This window comes from Pyrgilauda ruficollis, unplaced genomic scaffold, assembly GCF_017590135.1.
Source record: "Pyrgilauda ruficollis isolate IOZ18807 unplaced genomic scaffold, ASM1759013v1 scaffold10, whole genome shotgun sequence".
NCBI lineage: Eukaryota > Metazoa > Chordata > Aves > Passeriformes > Passeridae > Pyrgilauda > Pyrgilauda ruficollis.
In genome coordinates, this window is record NW_024508101.1 from 1823447 (window position 1) to 1839585 (window position 16139).

General features: G+C 46.1%; 1 protein-coding gene across 1 annotated transcript in view; it reads right to left on the bottom strand.

The window, feature by feature from the left end:
- The window catches only part of CNTN4 (contactin 4), a 102065-nt gene that overhangs the window by 45710 nt on the left and 40216 nt on the right, over positions 1-16139 (bottom strand). The window contains exons 7-9 of the mRNA XM_041465675.1: positions 8795-8931; positions 6922-7051; positions 2793-2943 (exon numbers count right to left, since the gene is read on the bottom strand). Of these exons, the coding sequence (XP_041321609.1) occupies positions 2793-2943; positions 6922-7051; positions 8795-8931 (418 nt within the window). The remainder of the gene's footprint in view (positions 1-2792; positions 2944-6921; positions 7052-8794; positions 8932-16139) is intronic.

The following is a 16139-nucleotide window of genomic DNA, read 5'->3' on the forward strand; positions in this document are numbered from 1 at the left end:
AAGAGATGCCCTGAGGCCATGGGATTCATTAGAGGTAGCACACTACCTCACCCTCCAGAGAAGAAAGTGAAACCTAAACCGATAAAACTCTTTTTTTTTTTTTTTTTATTTTTTTTTTTTCCCCACCGTGGTAGTCTCTGCTCTCTGGGCAAACATTGAACACACTTTGTTTTGCCTCCTGGACAGCAGGAGCCTCCAGAGCCAGAATCTCAGCAGCAAAAACCACTCACAGTGTCTCCAGCAAGGAATTTAACATCACACACCAGCTGAAAAGCCACAGAAGCCCCAGGAGAAACTCTGAAGTGATTGCCATGGCAGCCATCAGGCTGAGCATCAGCATTCCAAGCAAGCACTGACACAGTGCTGCTTTTAACTCCACCTGGAATTGGAAGGATCATCTATATTGATTAACCTCCACGTGATCAACCTGCAGGCTGCAGAAGGATCCAGATGTTCAGGTGCCTCTCTGGCACTCACAGGACCCTTTAACGTCACTTTAAGCAGAGATTTCATTGAAGTTTCTTCTCCCACGCCTGTCTAAAAGTTCTGTGCCCTGTCCTAGATGAAGAGATTGCAGCAGCAGCTTTTCCTGGCATCTTCCTCCCTGGATTTCAACAGATTGTTTTCCAACAGCCAAGAAAGTTCTTGTTTGAAGTCCACGCACGACTGGGGGTGTAGGGAGATCCTGGAGCTGGACTCCAGGCACTGCTGCTGTCCCCTGGGACAGCGGGGAGGAGATGACATTTCAGCAAGCACAGAAAGCAGAAATGCAGCAGCATGAAGCAGAGCTCAGGCACTTGGCCCCTCCTGAAGATGACACTGACAACGAATGACAATGTCATTCCCTAACTGTGCATTTCACACTGTCTCCAGGTGAATAAAGGCAGTGGTGAGGACTCAGCAGCCTCATCCCCACAGGAGACACAGCCCAGTGTGTGTCAGAGCAGAGCAGGTCCCCGTGCCAAGGCAGCACTCTCATTCCCACACTCTGCCAGGTAAACCCTGCCGGATGATCCCTGGCTGGGAAAGCCCTGAGCTGAAGGAGCTCAGGATTTCACACCTGCTTGGGCACATTTCAAGTCTGGTTTGCCATCCAGGGCTGGGTGCCCAGGTGGGAGGCTCCTGGTGTGGCTTAGCAGGAGCAGGAGGAGCCCAGCACTGCCAGGAGAGCCCACAGCACACCTGGCTGGGTTTGCCCCTGAGCCCAAGGTGTGCCCACCACCCTGCTTCCCCCCCTGCCCCAACCCTGCTGGGCAGCCCCACTCCTGAACTCACATGAGGAGCAGGAACTGTGCTGTGCCAAGGGGAGCAGTCAGGGCAAGCAGCACATCCAGCCACAGACTGTGCCAGCAAGCACAGGGACATGGATGGGACCTCGTGGGGCTGACACTGCAGAGATTCCAGCCTCAAACTCCCCAAATCCAGCCCCAAACACTCCAAAGCTCCCAGCCCCAAACACCCCAAAGCTTCCAGCCCCAAACACCCCAAATCCAGCCCCAAACACCCCAAATCCAGCCCCAAACACCCCAAATCCAGCCCCAAACACCCCAAATCCAGCCCCAAACACCCCAAATCCAGCCCCAAACATTCCAAAGCTTCCAGCCCCAAACATCCCAAATCTCCCAGCCCCAAACACCCCAAAGCTTCCAGCCCCAAACACCCCAAATCCAGCCCCAAACACCCCAAAGCTCCCAGCCCCAAACACCCCAAATCTAGCCCCAAACACTCCAAAGCCCCCAGCCCCAAACACTCCACCCTTGGCACCACCCTCACCAGGAGAGCAGGTTAATTCAGTTTTAAAAATCAATACACCTTGATCCGTGACAGCTTTGACCTCAGCAGCTCTGTGCCCTGCCTGCTAAAGGAAGCTTTGTGTCATCGATCACCAACTCCTTTCGTGCCAAGGGGTGAAGCAAACAGCCCACAGAAAACTGCTTGGTAAGGGTCAGGGAAAGCAGCTAAAGCAGGCAGAAACTGGGTGTTCAATATTTGAATCATCTGGCTCTAAATGGACTTTTCTGCCTACTCAGACACACCACAGTCTCTATTTCAATGGACATTGCAGGCTGGGTGGAGCAAGATTAGACTTTCCATGGTAAAAGAACAGCTCTAAGAGATTAAAGCTTTTAAAGATAACAATTTCCTACAATTTCTGGCTTTTTGACCTTTACTAATAGGACAGGGCTCTCCTCATCAATCCTAGTGCCAGATCATGTTTTGGGAGAGTGTCAAGGACAGTTTTCTCAGGTGCTGTGCAGGTGAAACAACCACACCTCTACACAGCCAACAACAAATCAACACCACAGAGGAGGATTTGAAAAGCTGGCTTTTGAATAAAAAAAAAGTAAAATATCAATTTGGCCAGTCTGAGAAAGCCACCTTCAAGTCAGGCATTAGAACTGTCAACTTAATTATTGCCCCCAAATAATTCCTGTTTGCAGGACACTGAGTAATGTACCAGAGCTGTGCAATTTGCAGTGGAGGCTTTTATCTCCTGGGAATCTATTTGTTTTTAAACAATGGGTATTTAGAGCACTGCAGAGGAAAAATATTTGGTTTTTTTGGAGTGCATCTTTATCAGCTTCTTGGTAGGGATGATTTAATAGCAGACAGAGACAGGATGGGCACCATGGGAATAGGAATCTCACCCCCAGCTCCTTGGGATTGAACACAGGCTGTTTCCTCATGTATTTGCAAGTCAATTTTGCAAAGCTATTAATGACAAATTTAGCTTTGATTGCTGAAAGTCCCTGGGTTAGTTAATGAAAGAAATGGTTACTTTACGACATTACCTCTCATTTTCTCTTAGGATGTCTTTTCCTTTCTTCCAAGAATAAGTAGGTCTGGGGGAGGCTTTGGGCTTGCACTCGATGATGACTTCACCACCCACTTTAACAAGAGTTAACTTCTTCAGCAGGGTTTTGGAAAAGTCTGGCCCGATGGCTGAAAGCAAAACCAACACAAACCAGATCAGAATTCCCTCAGGAAAAAACAAAACCAGACTCATTTGAGCTTTACAAAATTCCAGGGTTGTTTCTCACTTACAATTCCTAAATGATTGGACTTTATGAGCTAGTGAAGTCTGGATGGGGTAAAGAGACACCTGAGTGCTTCTTTCACTGCAAAAAATACTTGATTTGTTTAAAAATATGTGCTCAGCTAAAAATCTGAGAAATCAGTAACCCCACCATGCACATCCTACTGGGACAGCACCCCTAGGAACCTCGTGCATGAGGAGTATCAAGTATTTCCTTTTTCTGTGTCAGGATCATCCTTCTGTCAGGCAGGGAAGTTCTCACAAACACAGAAGCATTATAATTAATAAGAACGTTAATATTTCCAGAAAGGTTGACATTTTTATGCTTCCTATTCATAATTATTTCATAAACTGCGTTATTTATTTAAATTCTATAAAGGTGGGGAACACTGACACAACCAGGTCCTGAACCAAGCAAGACAAGGCAAGACTTGTTGGCTCCAGGGCACAAAGAATCATCTTTTCCTGCCCCAGGGCACACTCCTGTGTTTTGTGACAAACACTCAGATATCCACTCAGGTGACCCCCAAAGCCCTGCAGCCTCTCTGCAGCCTGGGGAACAAGGAGATGCCTTGGCTTCTGATTCCTGCCTCAGGAATTCCTGATTCCCTTTGCTGGGCTCTGAGGCAGCTCTGGCAGTGAAATCCCCCAAGACAACCAGGAGTTTCATTGATATCAAACAGGACCATTCATTTTTTTTTTTAACACAGAAAGCTCAGAGCAGAAGGTGAGGCAGCTGAAGGGCTTTAGGAACAACTCCTGCTGACAGGAGCTTGGCTTTCTGTTGGAGAAGTGGCAGCAGTCTCTGCTCTCTCCCTCCCTCCTGCTCCATCTCTGGATCCCCCTACTGCAGCCCTGGATGTCCCCTGCTCCAGCCCTGGATCCTCCTGCTCCATCCCTGAATCCCCCTGCTGCTCCATCCCTCCATCCTCCTGCTGCATCACTGGATCCTCCTGCTCCATTCCTGGATCCCCAGCTGCTCCATGCCTGGATCCCCCTGCTGCTTCATGCCTGGATCCTCCTGCTCCATCCCTGGATCCCCAGCTGCTCCAGCCCTGGATCTCCCCTGCTCCAGCCCTGGACCCCCCCTGCTCCATTCCCTGGATTTCCCTTGCTCCATCTCTGGATTCCCCCTGCTGCTCCAGCCCTGGATCCTCCCTCCTGCTCCATCCCTGGATCCCTCAGCTCTCTGCACTGTCCCTGGCTCCCTTTTTGCTGCCCCAGGGGGATCAGAGCTGAGATCTCCCTGCCCTGCATCACCTCGATGCCCCCTGACAGGATCCACAGCTCACCTGCAGCAGCTGGGAGACAAAACCCAGCAAATTCCCTTTTCTCAGGGCACCTCATCTGCCTCACTTCTTGTGGATGTCATTCCTGCTGCCAAAGAGGTGAAAATGGGATGGGCTTTATGATCCAATAGTGCCCCAGGTTCCTGCACCAGAGTTCAGTGATCTCTGAGCTGTTTTGTTTTCCACATTTAATCACAGGCAGGGACTTAATTCTGGCACTCAGAAACACAGGTATGATAATAAATGCTATAAAAGAGCCCTGAAACCAGCAAAACTTTGTAAAACACTCCAGAATTAAAGGAGACATCCTGAGGACACTTCCCATCAATGCACTCAGAACCAAATGCATTATTATTTATACAATTGTTAATATATTATCATTTCTGAAATTAATTTCTCAGATGATTGTCCCAAATTGATAAACAAAAGAGATTTTTTGAGTAATCCTGTTACTCCTATCTCTGTAATAAAGAGTTTAGACTGGTTTTTTGTGAGTCATTTGCTGCATTTTCTTGTTCCTGTGTGAGACACAGGAGTTTCTCACTGTGGTTTTATTCTGTAATGTTCAACATGTCATCATTTGACATTTAGAAACTTTGGGCTCTTTTCTCAGCACTGCCACAACTTCCCTGTGCCACTTCAGGAGTAATGGATTTAATTTATTCACACCTTTTGTTTGTCAAGTGGGGATTTTAATGACCTTTTTTTCCCCACTCTAGGCCCATATTTCATTTTTCCAATTTGTTTTTTAAACATTTAACCTGAAAATTCTGTAAGACAAGACTGCATCTCAGTCTTCTACAATGTCCAGCACCACTGGATTCTGCTTTTATTTAAAGACTCCAGGCAAGATAATTGGCAACAATAATTGAGAAAAATCACTCTGAGGAAAGCTCAGTCTGTAATTTTCCATTTCTCTCTTTCACTTAATTTTGGTGTAAGTCTCACTTGAGATGATTAAATACCACCAGCAGCAAGTGCTTAACTTCAGGACCTTTTAAAACAACCATTTTAACACTCAGATCCGGTTAAAAGCTAAAATTCCCCAGGGAGGGCTCAGAATGTTGCCCTGCTTTGAAGCTCTAGTGAAAAGGCAAACCTGCTGCTTTCCTTTCAAAACGTGCCAAGTTAAATCACAGATGCACAGGAATTTATCTGCAGGACACCATTTGGGTGCTTTTCCTGTGACAGACAGAAACTGAGCTGCAGAACCCAAGTGAGATGTTGGCCAAATAAATATTCCTTGCCAGGTTTCTCAGACCAGACCATCCAAAATCTGTTTTTTTGTGTGTGGACACGAGGAGCTGCTGGGCACAGGGACACCCTGGGAGTCCCCACCAACAAGGATTAAGCCTTTCTCCTCTGAAAACATCTTCCTCCTTCCCAAAGGTCCTTTTTTACCGGGTTTTAAATAGACAAGAAAAGCATCAGTGGGTTTATTTCGATTTCTTTCATGTCCAATAAATCTCAGCATTGTGAAGTCTAATTTATTGAGCATTATCGTACCTTTCTCCAACAGCAACACAGACAATCCTTCAAATGAATTTTTTTTCTATGCAGGCATCTATCACTGATGATAAAAAATGACCAATAATTGAAAATCCCATAGCTGGAAAAAACCTCATGCTTTGTTCTTCAGGATAAATCAGAGAATGCTGCTATTGAACATTTGGTTTGAGAGCAAAGAAACTGTTATTTTGCAATCAGGAACTGTGTTTAACTCTTTGAAACTACATCCCTACGCTGAGCAGGGCTGCCTCTCGTTCAAGAAGATGGTTTGGGATTGAGCTGCAGCCTGGCAGGGACCCCTGGGATGGTCCCACCCCACCCCTGCTCACCCAGGAGCAGCCACAGGAGGTTGCCCAGGGCCATGGCCAGTTGGATGTCGAGCATCTCCAAGGACAGGGATGTTACAATATCTCTGGACAATTTGTTCTAGTGTCCAACCAACCTCAAAGAAAGCTTTTTCTTATTTTAAGTGGCATTTCCAGGGTTTCAGTTTGTGGCCATTGCCTCCTGTCCTGGCATGGACACCTCTGAGAAGACCCTGGCTCTGTAACCTCTGTTCCCTCCATTCAGGTATTTCCCCACTTGGATTCTCACAAGCTTCTCCTGGTTTTATCTGGGAGGAGCAGAGAGCAGCTGTGCACAGAACTGTGGGGTGGAAGATGCTTTTCTTTGTGATGGAGGAATTTTGTTTGCTGTTAAATTGCTGAACGGTCTCTTCAGACAGGAGTTTTGTCACCGTGTCCTGGGCAGAGTCACCTCGGCAGCCAGGACTGAGCACCCGGATGTTCTGAATGGCAATGCTCAGGTTTCTCCAGAAATAGCTTTAACCAGCAGGAGAGGGAATGCACCTGCCAGCTCCTGGAGGAATGTGGGATGAAGTAAAAAACATCTGTTCTCTGCTCTCCACTGCCTCAAGTTTGCATTTCACGCCTCCCTTAGAAACAAACCGCCAAAGATCCGCTTATGCTTCAGAAACAAATCATCAAAGATCCCCTTCTGCTTCAGCTGCTGCAGCCTGGCAGAAGCACCTGGGCAGGGCTTGCTGTGGCTTTGGGAGGTTGGCAGGGCTCAGGGATGCGCACTCACCTATGACACTGAGCTCTGCGCTGGCAAAGATGACGCCGTGCCGGTTCTCCGCCACGCACTGGTACATCCCCGCGTCCGAGAGACTCACGTTGGGAATGGTGAGAGAGCCCTGCTCCAGCTGCACCCTGCCCTGGGGACAGCAAAACAAACTCCAAAATCAACGAGAACATGAGCAAGCCTCCTCAGAACGTGCACCCAGAGGTTGTCCTGCTGTGTTTTACAGCAAGGTGGACGAAACGAAGTAGCGGTAACAGGAGGAATTTGCATGCTGCAATTTATTTGTCTGCCAGCCAAGTTTATGTCAGGCTGGAGACTAAATGGTGAAACCAATATAGGAGCTGGTAAATGCAATTTAAATTGGAGGACCCTCCCTTGACCCCTCATTGATTTAATACCCAAAGCATTTAGATTAATATCCCTTTCAAGGAGGTAAGCTTGAAGCAAGAAATGCACTTCTGTTCCACAGTGGCACATCACAGCCAAGCCCATCCTCAGAAACATTGAAAATAATGGTATTTCCATGGAATCACAGACTCATTGAGGTTGGAAAAGACCTCCAGGATCACTGTGTCCAACCTTTGACCAAAAACCACTATAGTAAGTGAACTATAACACATACAGGTGTTTCTTGGACACCTCCTTTGGCAGTTTCAATGGAGAAATTCCTTCTGATTTCCAGCCTGACCTTCCCCTGGCACAGCTTGAGGCCATGTTGAGTGTATATGGCAATGCAGGCTGCTAAGACTGGTTGCCATCTCAGCCAGCATAGACAGAAACATTTAAAATCTTCCACAGTTTACTAAAAACAATGTAAATGCTAATAATTTAATGATCCTTTACTTCATATCAGCCACTAACGTGATTTAAGAACAAGACCATCTGCCAGTGACCAGCGTGAAGCAACCAGAATTAGTGTGTGGAGTGAAAGACCAGGCTATCATTTGTCAGCCTGAGGATATGGAGCTCGAGTTATCAATTCTAATAAGTACAGCAAAGTGTTCCCTCCCTCCCCAGGAGTTTGACATTAAAAAAAAAAAATCTAAAATAAAGAGCTATTGGTTTTCTACTTGGCCTTAGGACAGAAATTTAATGTTTGTGCAATTTTTATCAGGGTTTGATCAAATCGGGGCTGCCATGTTCTTTCTCAGTAAGTGAAGGCGAAAAGTGCTGGCTGCTGTGAAATCAAGGCTTTGGTGACTTGGCTGAGTTTGTGGTGACAAGGTGGGATTGTGGACAGGGTGAGGACCCTCCAGGCTGGGCAGATGTGCTGGTGGGAGGGGTGTAATTCCACAGCTCCTGCACAGGAACACAGCTCAGCAGGAGGAGTGGGAACACCGTTAAACACCAGCAGGAACCCTGAGGTTTCATTATCACTTGAAGTTCACCTAAACATCATAAATTAAAGTAACTGTTTTGGAGTGATCATTCTCTGGTGACACATTCCAAAATCTCATTCAGCCACTCCTTCTTCCTTGCAGCCTTAGGTTTGCATCATGGATTCTTCATTTTGGGGAGGAGAGCCCTGAATGCAGAGCTGTTGTGCGTCCTGCTTGTCCATGGCAGCAGCCCCTGGAGCTGGAGGGGGGAGCCACCAGGCATGGGAAGGAATGGGGGATTTTCTGTGAGGGTGGGGAGGCCCTGGGTGCCCAGGGCAGCTGTGGCTACCCCTGGATCCCTGTAAGCATCCAAGGCCAGGCTTGGAGCAAGGGGTGGAACGAGATGACCTTGAAGATCCCTTCCAACCCAAACCATTCCGCGATTCCAGAGCACCCCCGTCCTCCCCACCCCAAATCAACCACCCAGAGACCAGAGGGCTGGCAGAGCACCACAGCACCCCCAGCTCCCATCCCCAGGGGGTTCCAGCTGTGCCTACCTGTGGCAGCAGGGGCTCCCCGTCCTTGAGCCAGCGGTAGGAGGGCTTGGGGCGGCCGCTGGCGCGGCACTCCCAGGACACGCGCTCCTCGATGGCCGCGTGCACGTCGCGGATCTGCTGCGTCCAGCTGGGCTGGGCTGCAAGGCAAGCAGGGAGGGAAGCCTGGAGCCTGGGAGCAGCAGCTCCGTGCTGCCAAACGGCCGTTCCTTCCCTCGTCAGAGCGTTGGACTTGATAACGTTGGGATTTCAGCTTTGATATTTTTCATCTGTTTGTAACCCTGCAGTTCTTTAGTGTGTAACTCTAAACTCCACACACAGTGGGAGCTGCTGCTTTCCCAGTTTGGGCAGACACAACAATTCCTCTCCAGGCCTGGCAATCAAGGACACCTCACTGCCTCAGGCCCCAGAGATGGGAACAAAAGTGAGTTGGGGGAGCAAACTTGGGGTCAATGACTTCATTAGCTGAAGCTGGAATTGGCAGATGAACCCCAATATGCAAATGAACCAAACTTATCAAAGTATGAAAACCCTGACCCGTGGTCCATTTTTGGGTATAGCCCCTGGGGGGCTTTGCCCTAAATGTACCTGAAGACCCTTCAATAAATAGAACAGCTTTTTATTCCTTAATTCTGTCTGGCCTCTGTTTTTAGGTAGCCCCAAAAAGGCATCCTAAGAACTGCTAAAGATTACTGTTCTTCCTTGAGTCCAGTGCTGCTTTCTGAAGGTGGCACTGGCCAAGATCAGAAACTATTTTTATTTTATTTGTAGTGAAAACCCATAAAAAAAAAAGAGTAGCTTCAGAAACCCTACTCATCCTGCAAAAACAAAGCAGCAGTTACACAAACAGAGACATTTCCCTCCTCAGGGTCTCTATAACTTGGGCTTCAAAGCTCTAAAATTTAGCTTCAGACTTCAAAACATACAATTTAGAACTAGTTCTGCATTGAAATTGAGGTTATTCCAATAACTCTGCATGGTTACAGGCACTACTTCAGGTCCAGGCTCTCAGTCTTGTCTTGATTATGGACAGATCTCCATATCTTGCCACAGGAAGGAAAAATGTTTGGACCCAATTATTGTATTAATGACTCTGAATAAACCTAGAAAGGCCACAAGCAGATATTGGAGACACATTTTGGCAGAATTTGGTGAAAACTAGCACTGGCACTTTTCAGCCACTTGTGAGATTGTAATTTTGATTGTGTTTTACATAATTTTATCAGTTTGGTTTTTTTTTTTAATAGAGTTTTAGCCAGATTCCACTAAATTCCCTTAAAATTGCCACGGGGTTTTGAAGACCACCCAAAACCCAACTTCCTTAAGAGTTACCTTTTGTCCAGATATATGTACAACGTACAATACAATCTATTTAAGATCTCATTAGTAATAGTATATCAATATATCTATAATACTATTCAGAAAGTCCCAAGAGAGTTCTGATTTTTTTAATGGGTGTTTGCCCTATTTTGACAAAAAAAGAGCATCTGACTTAGCAGGATGGTATTACCAGCAGAGGTCTCCAAGAACCTGATTAATACTTTTGCCTGTGTAATCAGATAAAAGAAAAAAACAAAATTTCTCAAAGCCAGGTAACAACTTTACACATCTCCTTTGGATAGGGACAGGGGCCCAGACATGGGCTTGAAAGGGTAAATTTTAAAAAATCACATCAAAATGGCAAGTGGGCATGATTATACCCAAAAGAGGGTACGTCTGTGATGATGGGATGCTGAAAATCCAAATTCAGAGAGCTCAGGTTGTGTTTAACCCCACCCCTGGCACCCTGAACGTGCCTACAAAGCAGAGATGAGGTGGAGAGTTTCCCACAGCTCCTCAGCTCCAAGGGAATTAAAAAAAAAAAAAAAAAAGTGAACTGAGCATCCTGGCAATGCAGAAGGGAAAGGAGAAGTGAGTGGTGTTTATTTCTCTGGCTGCCCCTCCTGCCCCTGTAATAGTTTAAGCTTGTTTATTGTCTGTATCCAAAGAGATAGGAAAGGGAAAGCCTTTAAATGTAGGGAGATGAAAGTCAGTTCTGTCATCTGGAGTAAGAACTTGAACAATTCCGTCGAGCTGAGCAATTGCAACGGGTTCAGTGGCTCAAGGACATTTGCAAATTACTCATGAATTTACATATTTACTATTCTAACAGCATCTAACTCATCATTTTGAAGGGAATTTTATGATCCCATGAAAGGAGCTCTATAAAACCCACACACATCCATTTGCCTTTTTTATTTTTGCTGTGCTGTTTTACAGATTTCCCACATGAAAACAAAACTAAAAAAAAAACAAACCCAAAAAACCACCCAGACAAAACAACTGGAATTAATCTGCAAATCAAGAAAAGCCATGAGTGGTAAGCTGTGCTCTATAACCCAAGTGTGTGCTCTGGAAAAACAAAGATAACTCCCGTGGAGAGGAGGGCAGAAAATTCAGAATTCATCCTCATTTTATACAGACTCCCCAGATAAGGGAAATAATAATTTTGCCCAAATAAGGGAAATCCTAATTTTCCCCAAATAAGGGAAATTCTCTCCAAAAGGCATTTTTTGGGGTGGTTTGTGGGTTGTTCATCCCAACTCCTGCCCTGAGTGCTGAGACTGAAATGTGCAGTGCTGGAAGCTGCCACCCCAAATCAAATTCACATCACCCTTTGGTACAGCACCCAGGAGCCACAGCCACATCCACACCACCCTAACCCCCTCCAGTGGTCTGAACTGGTTAAAGTTCCAAATCCCAAAGCCATTTGTGGGGAAGACAACTCTAAAATGAGCAGCACAGGTCAAAAAAAAACCATCTCAGTGAAAAGCTCCGAGCCGTTTGTTCGGCAGGAGTTCGTTCTCTGCTGCTCTTTGGGAGTTTTTTCTAATTAGGTCAAGCTCTCCTCTCAACAGTTCAGTGCAGAGAGAAGCTCTTGGCTTCATCTTGGGGAATACCCAGGGGTTGGCTCATGCTGCAAATATGTGTGAGCCACCAAAGGAGAGTGGCCACAACCTAATGGAATTTGACAGGCGCCCACCGGGGATCAGAGCAAGGTAGCACAACACGAGATCTTAGGCATGATAATTAAAATAATTCAGATAAGGGGATGAAACCAGCTCCTCTCCACAACATTTTCTGGTATAGCAACGTTCTCAGAGATGATGACAAGGTTTAATTTGTGACTGGTCTAGAAAAGAGTCCTTTGGATCGTTTCGGCAGCGCTGACCAAAGAGAAATTATTTTACAGGAGATATTTTGGTCCTGCTTGGAGTACTTAAGATAGTACTGGCCTTGGAAACATCCTGGAGGAAAAATCTGGAAGCTGATTAAGAATTCATCTGAGTTGCAAGCAAAATTCATATGCTAAATCTATAAAGTGAAAGAAAAAGCTTAGAGATATAAGCATAATTCTTACATAAGGATTGCTTTAAAGAAAAATCCCCCCCTCCTAGGAGATTTCTGGAGTTTGTACTCGGGGGACTGAAGAAAAGTGATGGAAATAGTAAGAAGAAAACATGTTTACCTTTGATCACCTTTCAGTCTTCACCAACACAAAGTGGGGCAGTTAAAACCAGGTGACTAGGAAAATATGCCCAAATATATTCTTACTTCTCTAAGACAAAAAAGTCCAGGGACAGTCTGTCCTTCACTGTAATAAATTAAAAGGCAAAATAGGAACTGGAAATCATGTCCTAAAAGATACTTGAAAATGAAATGATGTGGCAGGTGATGATGCATCACCTCAGAAATGAGTAACAAACCCGCAGAAGTAAAGGAGAAATACGAGAAATAAACCAGAAATAAACCTGTAGGACTCTGCAATCGTCTGTAAGTTCAAAACAACCAAAAAGACTCAAGCAAATGAGGTGCTAATACATATCCAGAATCCAATTCTCAGCTGGTGTGTATTGATTTCAGTGTTCCTAAGCCAATTTCTAGCAGCTGATGACCTGGTGCAGGCTGTGCAATTCATCATTAATGGCAGATGAAAGGCTGAATGACTCGTCCATTACCATCTCTATTCTAAGGAGATTGAGACTGAGCCCAGGATCAGAGCAGTCTAAAGACCAGAAAGCCAAGTGTAAGAAGTAAAATAAAAAAACAACCAGAAGGGAAAAGCAGATGAGCAACTGGAAATAAAGAGTGCAGCCAGTGTGTAAGGCTTGTGCAGAGAAGTGCTCATCCTGCCACTGATGGGGACACAGGGGCACAAACCCCTCAGATCCTGATTTGTTTCCTTCCCAGAGGTCACAGGGGTGCGAAACCAGACCTCAAGTTGCCACTTTTCCTCTCTCTTGGCCTTCCTCTTGGCCTCAAAGACTGTTTGAAATCTGTATAACTCCAAGGTGTGCAAATCCTGCACCAAACCAATCTGCTGGAATGCTGTGCCTTAAAAAAAACCATAAATCTCTATTTGGCTGAGTCTTTGGAAACTCTACAAGACTGACCCTGCCAACCCAGCCTGGAGTTCTGCTTGGCACTAAAATATTAAACACCAGAGGAAAATCTGAAGGAGTTAACCCAGCTGATAAAAGCCCTTCAGTTGTCCCTTCCTCCCATTTACCTCCTGTTCTGCACCATTAGAGGATTTTTTTCCCCAGTTTTTGTGGGCTGTGGGTGTTACAGGCACACCCATAGGGACCCTCCTCATGGGTTTAGGTATTTTCCATCCTGACACTAAACTGCAGCTGCTCAGGGGTGCAAGGGAGGTGTGGGGTGTTCCATGGGTAGCCTTCACATTTCATTTCTATTTGTGTTTCACCCTATTTGTATTTTTACTTCTCCTGCTGGAGAAATGTTTCTCCAAGTAACAATGATAATAACACGAGACTTTTTCTGAATCGCCAAAAATTGGATTTCTCTGGGAGCAGGGTTCCAGCAATCCCTTGGAAAAGGACAAGCTGATAGGAAACAATTCTGTGTTCTGGATGCAAGACCTCCCTTGGGCAGCAAAGAATTCAAAACTCAGAGTTACTCCTCCCTGTACTAACTCTTACCTGTGTAAAAGGTGACAAAAGGGTTTTCTAGTGAGTGATGTGAAAGAAAGTTAATAATAATATATTAATAATACAATAATAATGCACTTGCACTATGTACAGGAATTTTCTTGTCTTTTTATCAGTCCAGAAACTCACTTCATTCAAATTTTCAGCAAATTATTTGTGATTTGGGACCTAAACTGAGCAGACATAAAACTGCCTGATGTTCACTTGTGCAAATTTCCTTCATAGACTCTAGCCATAATGTAGAGTATAATCTGATTTACATCTGAGGCTGCTTTACAGAGTGGCATAAAGTGGCTTCTGCCCAAATAAAACACAGGCCCACCGATGAAAGGAGGATTCTTTTCACTGCAAAATTAAGGAGCCTCACAAATTCCTAGTGGGACAGATTTGAGAAGGATTTAATCTGAAAAGGGGCCCAGCCAATTGAATGGGTTTTGCTGAGTATCTCAGAAAATGCTGCACAGAACTGTAATTAGTGACAGAGAAGTCTGTCTGTCTGCTAAGGCAGATGCTGCTGTGCTGACACTTTTGGAAAGCATTTGAGCTGCAATTTTTTTCTCCTTTCCTTTCCTTGCCAGAGCAGGAGAGGATGGGAGATGCTGGGGCAACACAGGTGATGCTGAGGCAGCACCTCCATCTCTGCTGGCTCCAGCTGAGCTGCTTTGGAGCTTGGATATTTCCCAGCGTGGATCTGACTGGAAAGCCAGGGCCAAATCCCATGTTTTGTGGCCAAATCCCAGCAAACAAACATTCTCAGTGGTGGGGCAGCTCCTCAGCCCTCCCCTGTGCTGTCACTCCCAGCCCCATGTTCAACCAGCAGCTGATTTTCATATTTTCTGTCATTCAGGTGAAATATTTTGTTGGGAAGGGGGATCTCAAGATGTTGCATTGACTCATCAGAGTCAACATAGGGAAGCAGAGCCCAAGGAGCTCACACCCAGGGATGAGCAGCCTTGGGGTCACAAATACCAACAAAAGAAGATTGGGCTGAAACAGCATCTAAACTTACCATGAATTAAACATCAATAATAAATAAGCATCTCCTTGATGCTGGCATTATGAACAAAAAAGGCAATTTCTTTTTAAATTAGCTGGTTAAGGTAATCTGTTTACTGTACTTCTGCCAGGAAAAAAATAATTGTTGGCATTGCTGTTTGCTCAGGATATAAATCTTAGCCCTGCGGAGGGTTAGCAAATGCAAAATTTATGAGCAGCCAGATTAAAAATACAATCAGGTCAATGGGAGCACATCCCAAAACACACAGCTGAGGGTGTGGAGAGCCCTGGGAGAATCTGGAGAAACTGGGAGAATCTGAGAGGAGAGAACCCTGGGTCCCACTGGGGACCTCTCCTGCCTCAGCCACGGGATGCAGCTGGCACAGGGAACAAGCTGCCAGGCCAGGAAGGCAGCACCAGCACTGAGAGCTGCTAAAAGGTGGAAAAGAAGAGGGTGAGAAGTCTAATTTGGTAATTCAGGATCAGGGAATATTCTGAGTTGGTAGAAACCCACAAGGATCAAGTGCAGCTGATGGCCCTGCACGGGACAGCCCCAAGAATCCCAGCAGGAGCCTTTGCCAGGAATTAACCTGAGGCTGGGGCAGCAGGGAGAGCAAGAGACCCAGCAGGGAAATGTGTCACTCAGAGTTCCATCGGTCAAGGAAACAGAAGTGAGCTCTGTAATTGCATTAACAGCACCATGTTTCCATGGGAAGGTTGATCCATCACGGGGGACTCAGCCCTGGAAGAAGTGTTTGGGGAGAGCAGTGAAACACAGCCTGCTGCAGGGGCCCAGAGAGCAGAAAATGCAGCAAGAACGGACCTTGCACGTTTAATTAACCTTTTCTGCTGCAACAAGGGTGTCAAACCACTTCAGTGTCACTGATATGCTAAGGGAGGAGAAAATAAACTCTGATACAAGAGTGAAACACAGCAGAAGTCAACCCTCCCTGGCAACTTCCAGCAGCACACAGAGAAGCTGACAACGCTGGGTTTTCTACAGTGAGCAGGCAAATTTGAATTTCCTTTTCTTATTTTATGCCATGCACAGAGGCTGCTAACTGGGTTTAAAGGAGTGGAGCTGTTAGGGCCCCAGTGTGACCTGCAGAGCACATCAGTGCACGTGGGCAGCACCTCTGATAACCCAGAGCACGCTGAGCCCCCCGTGCTTTGGGCTGCAGGAACCCTAAATCCCACCCAGTGGCCCAGTGCTCCAGCCCCAGTGTCCAACCTGGCCTTGGGCACTGCCAGGGATCCAGGGGCAGCCCCAGCTGCTCTGGGCACCTGTGCCAGGGTCTACCCACCCTGATGATAAAAAATTTCGTCCTCAAATCCATTCAAACCTGCACCTTTCAGCACCT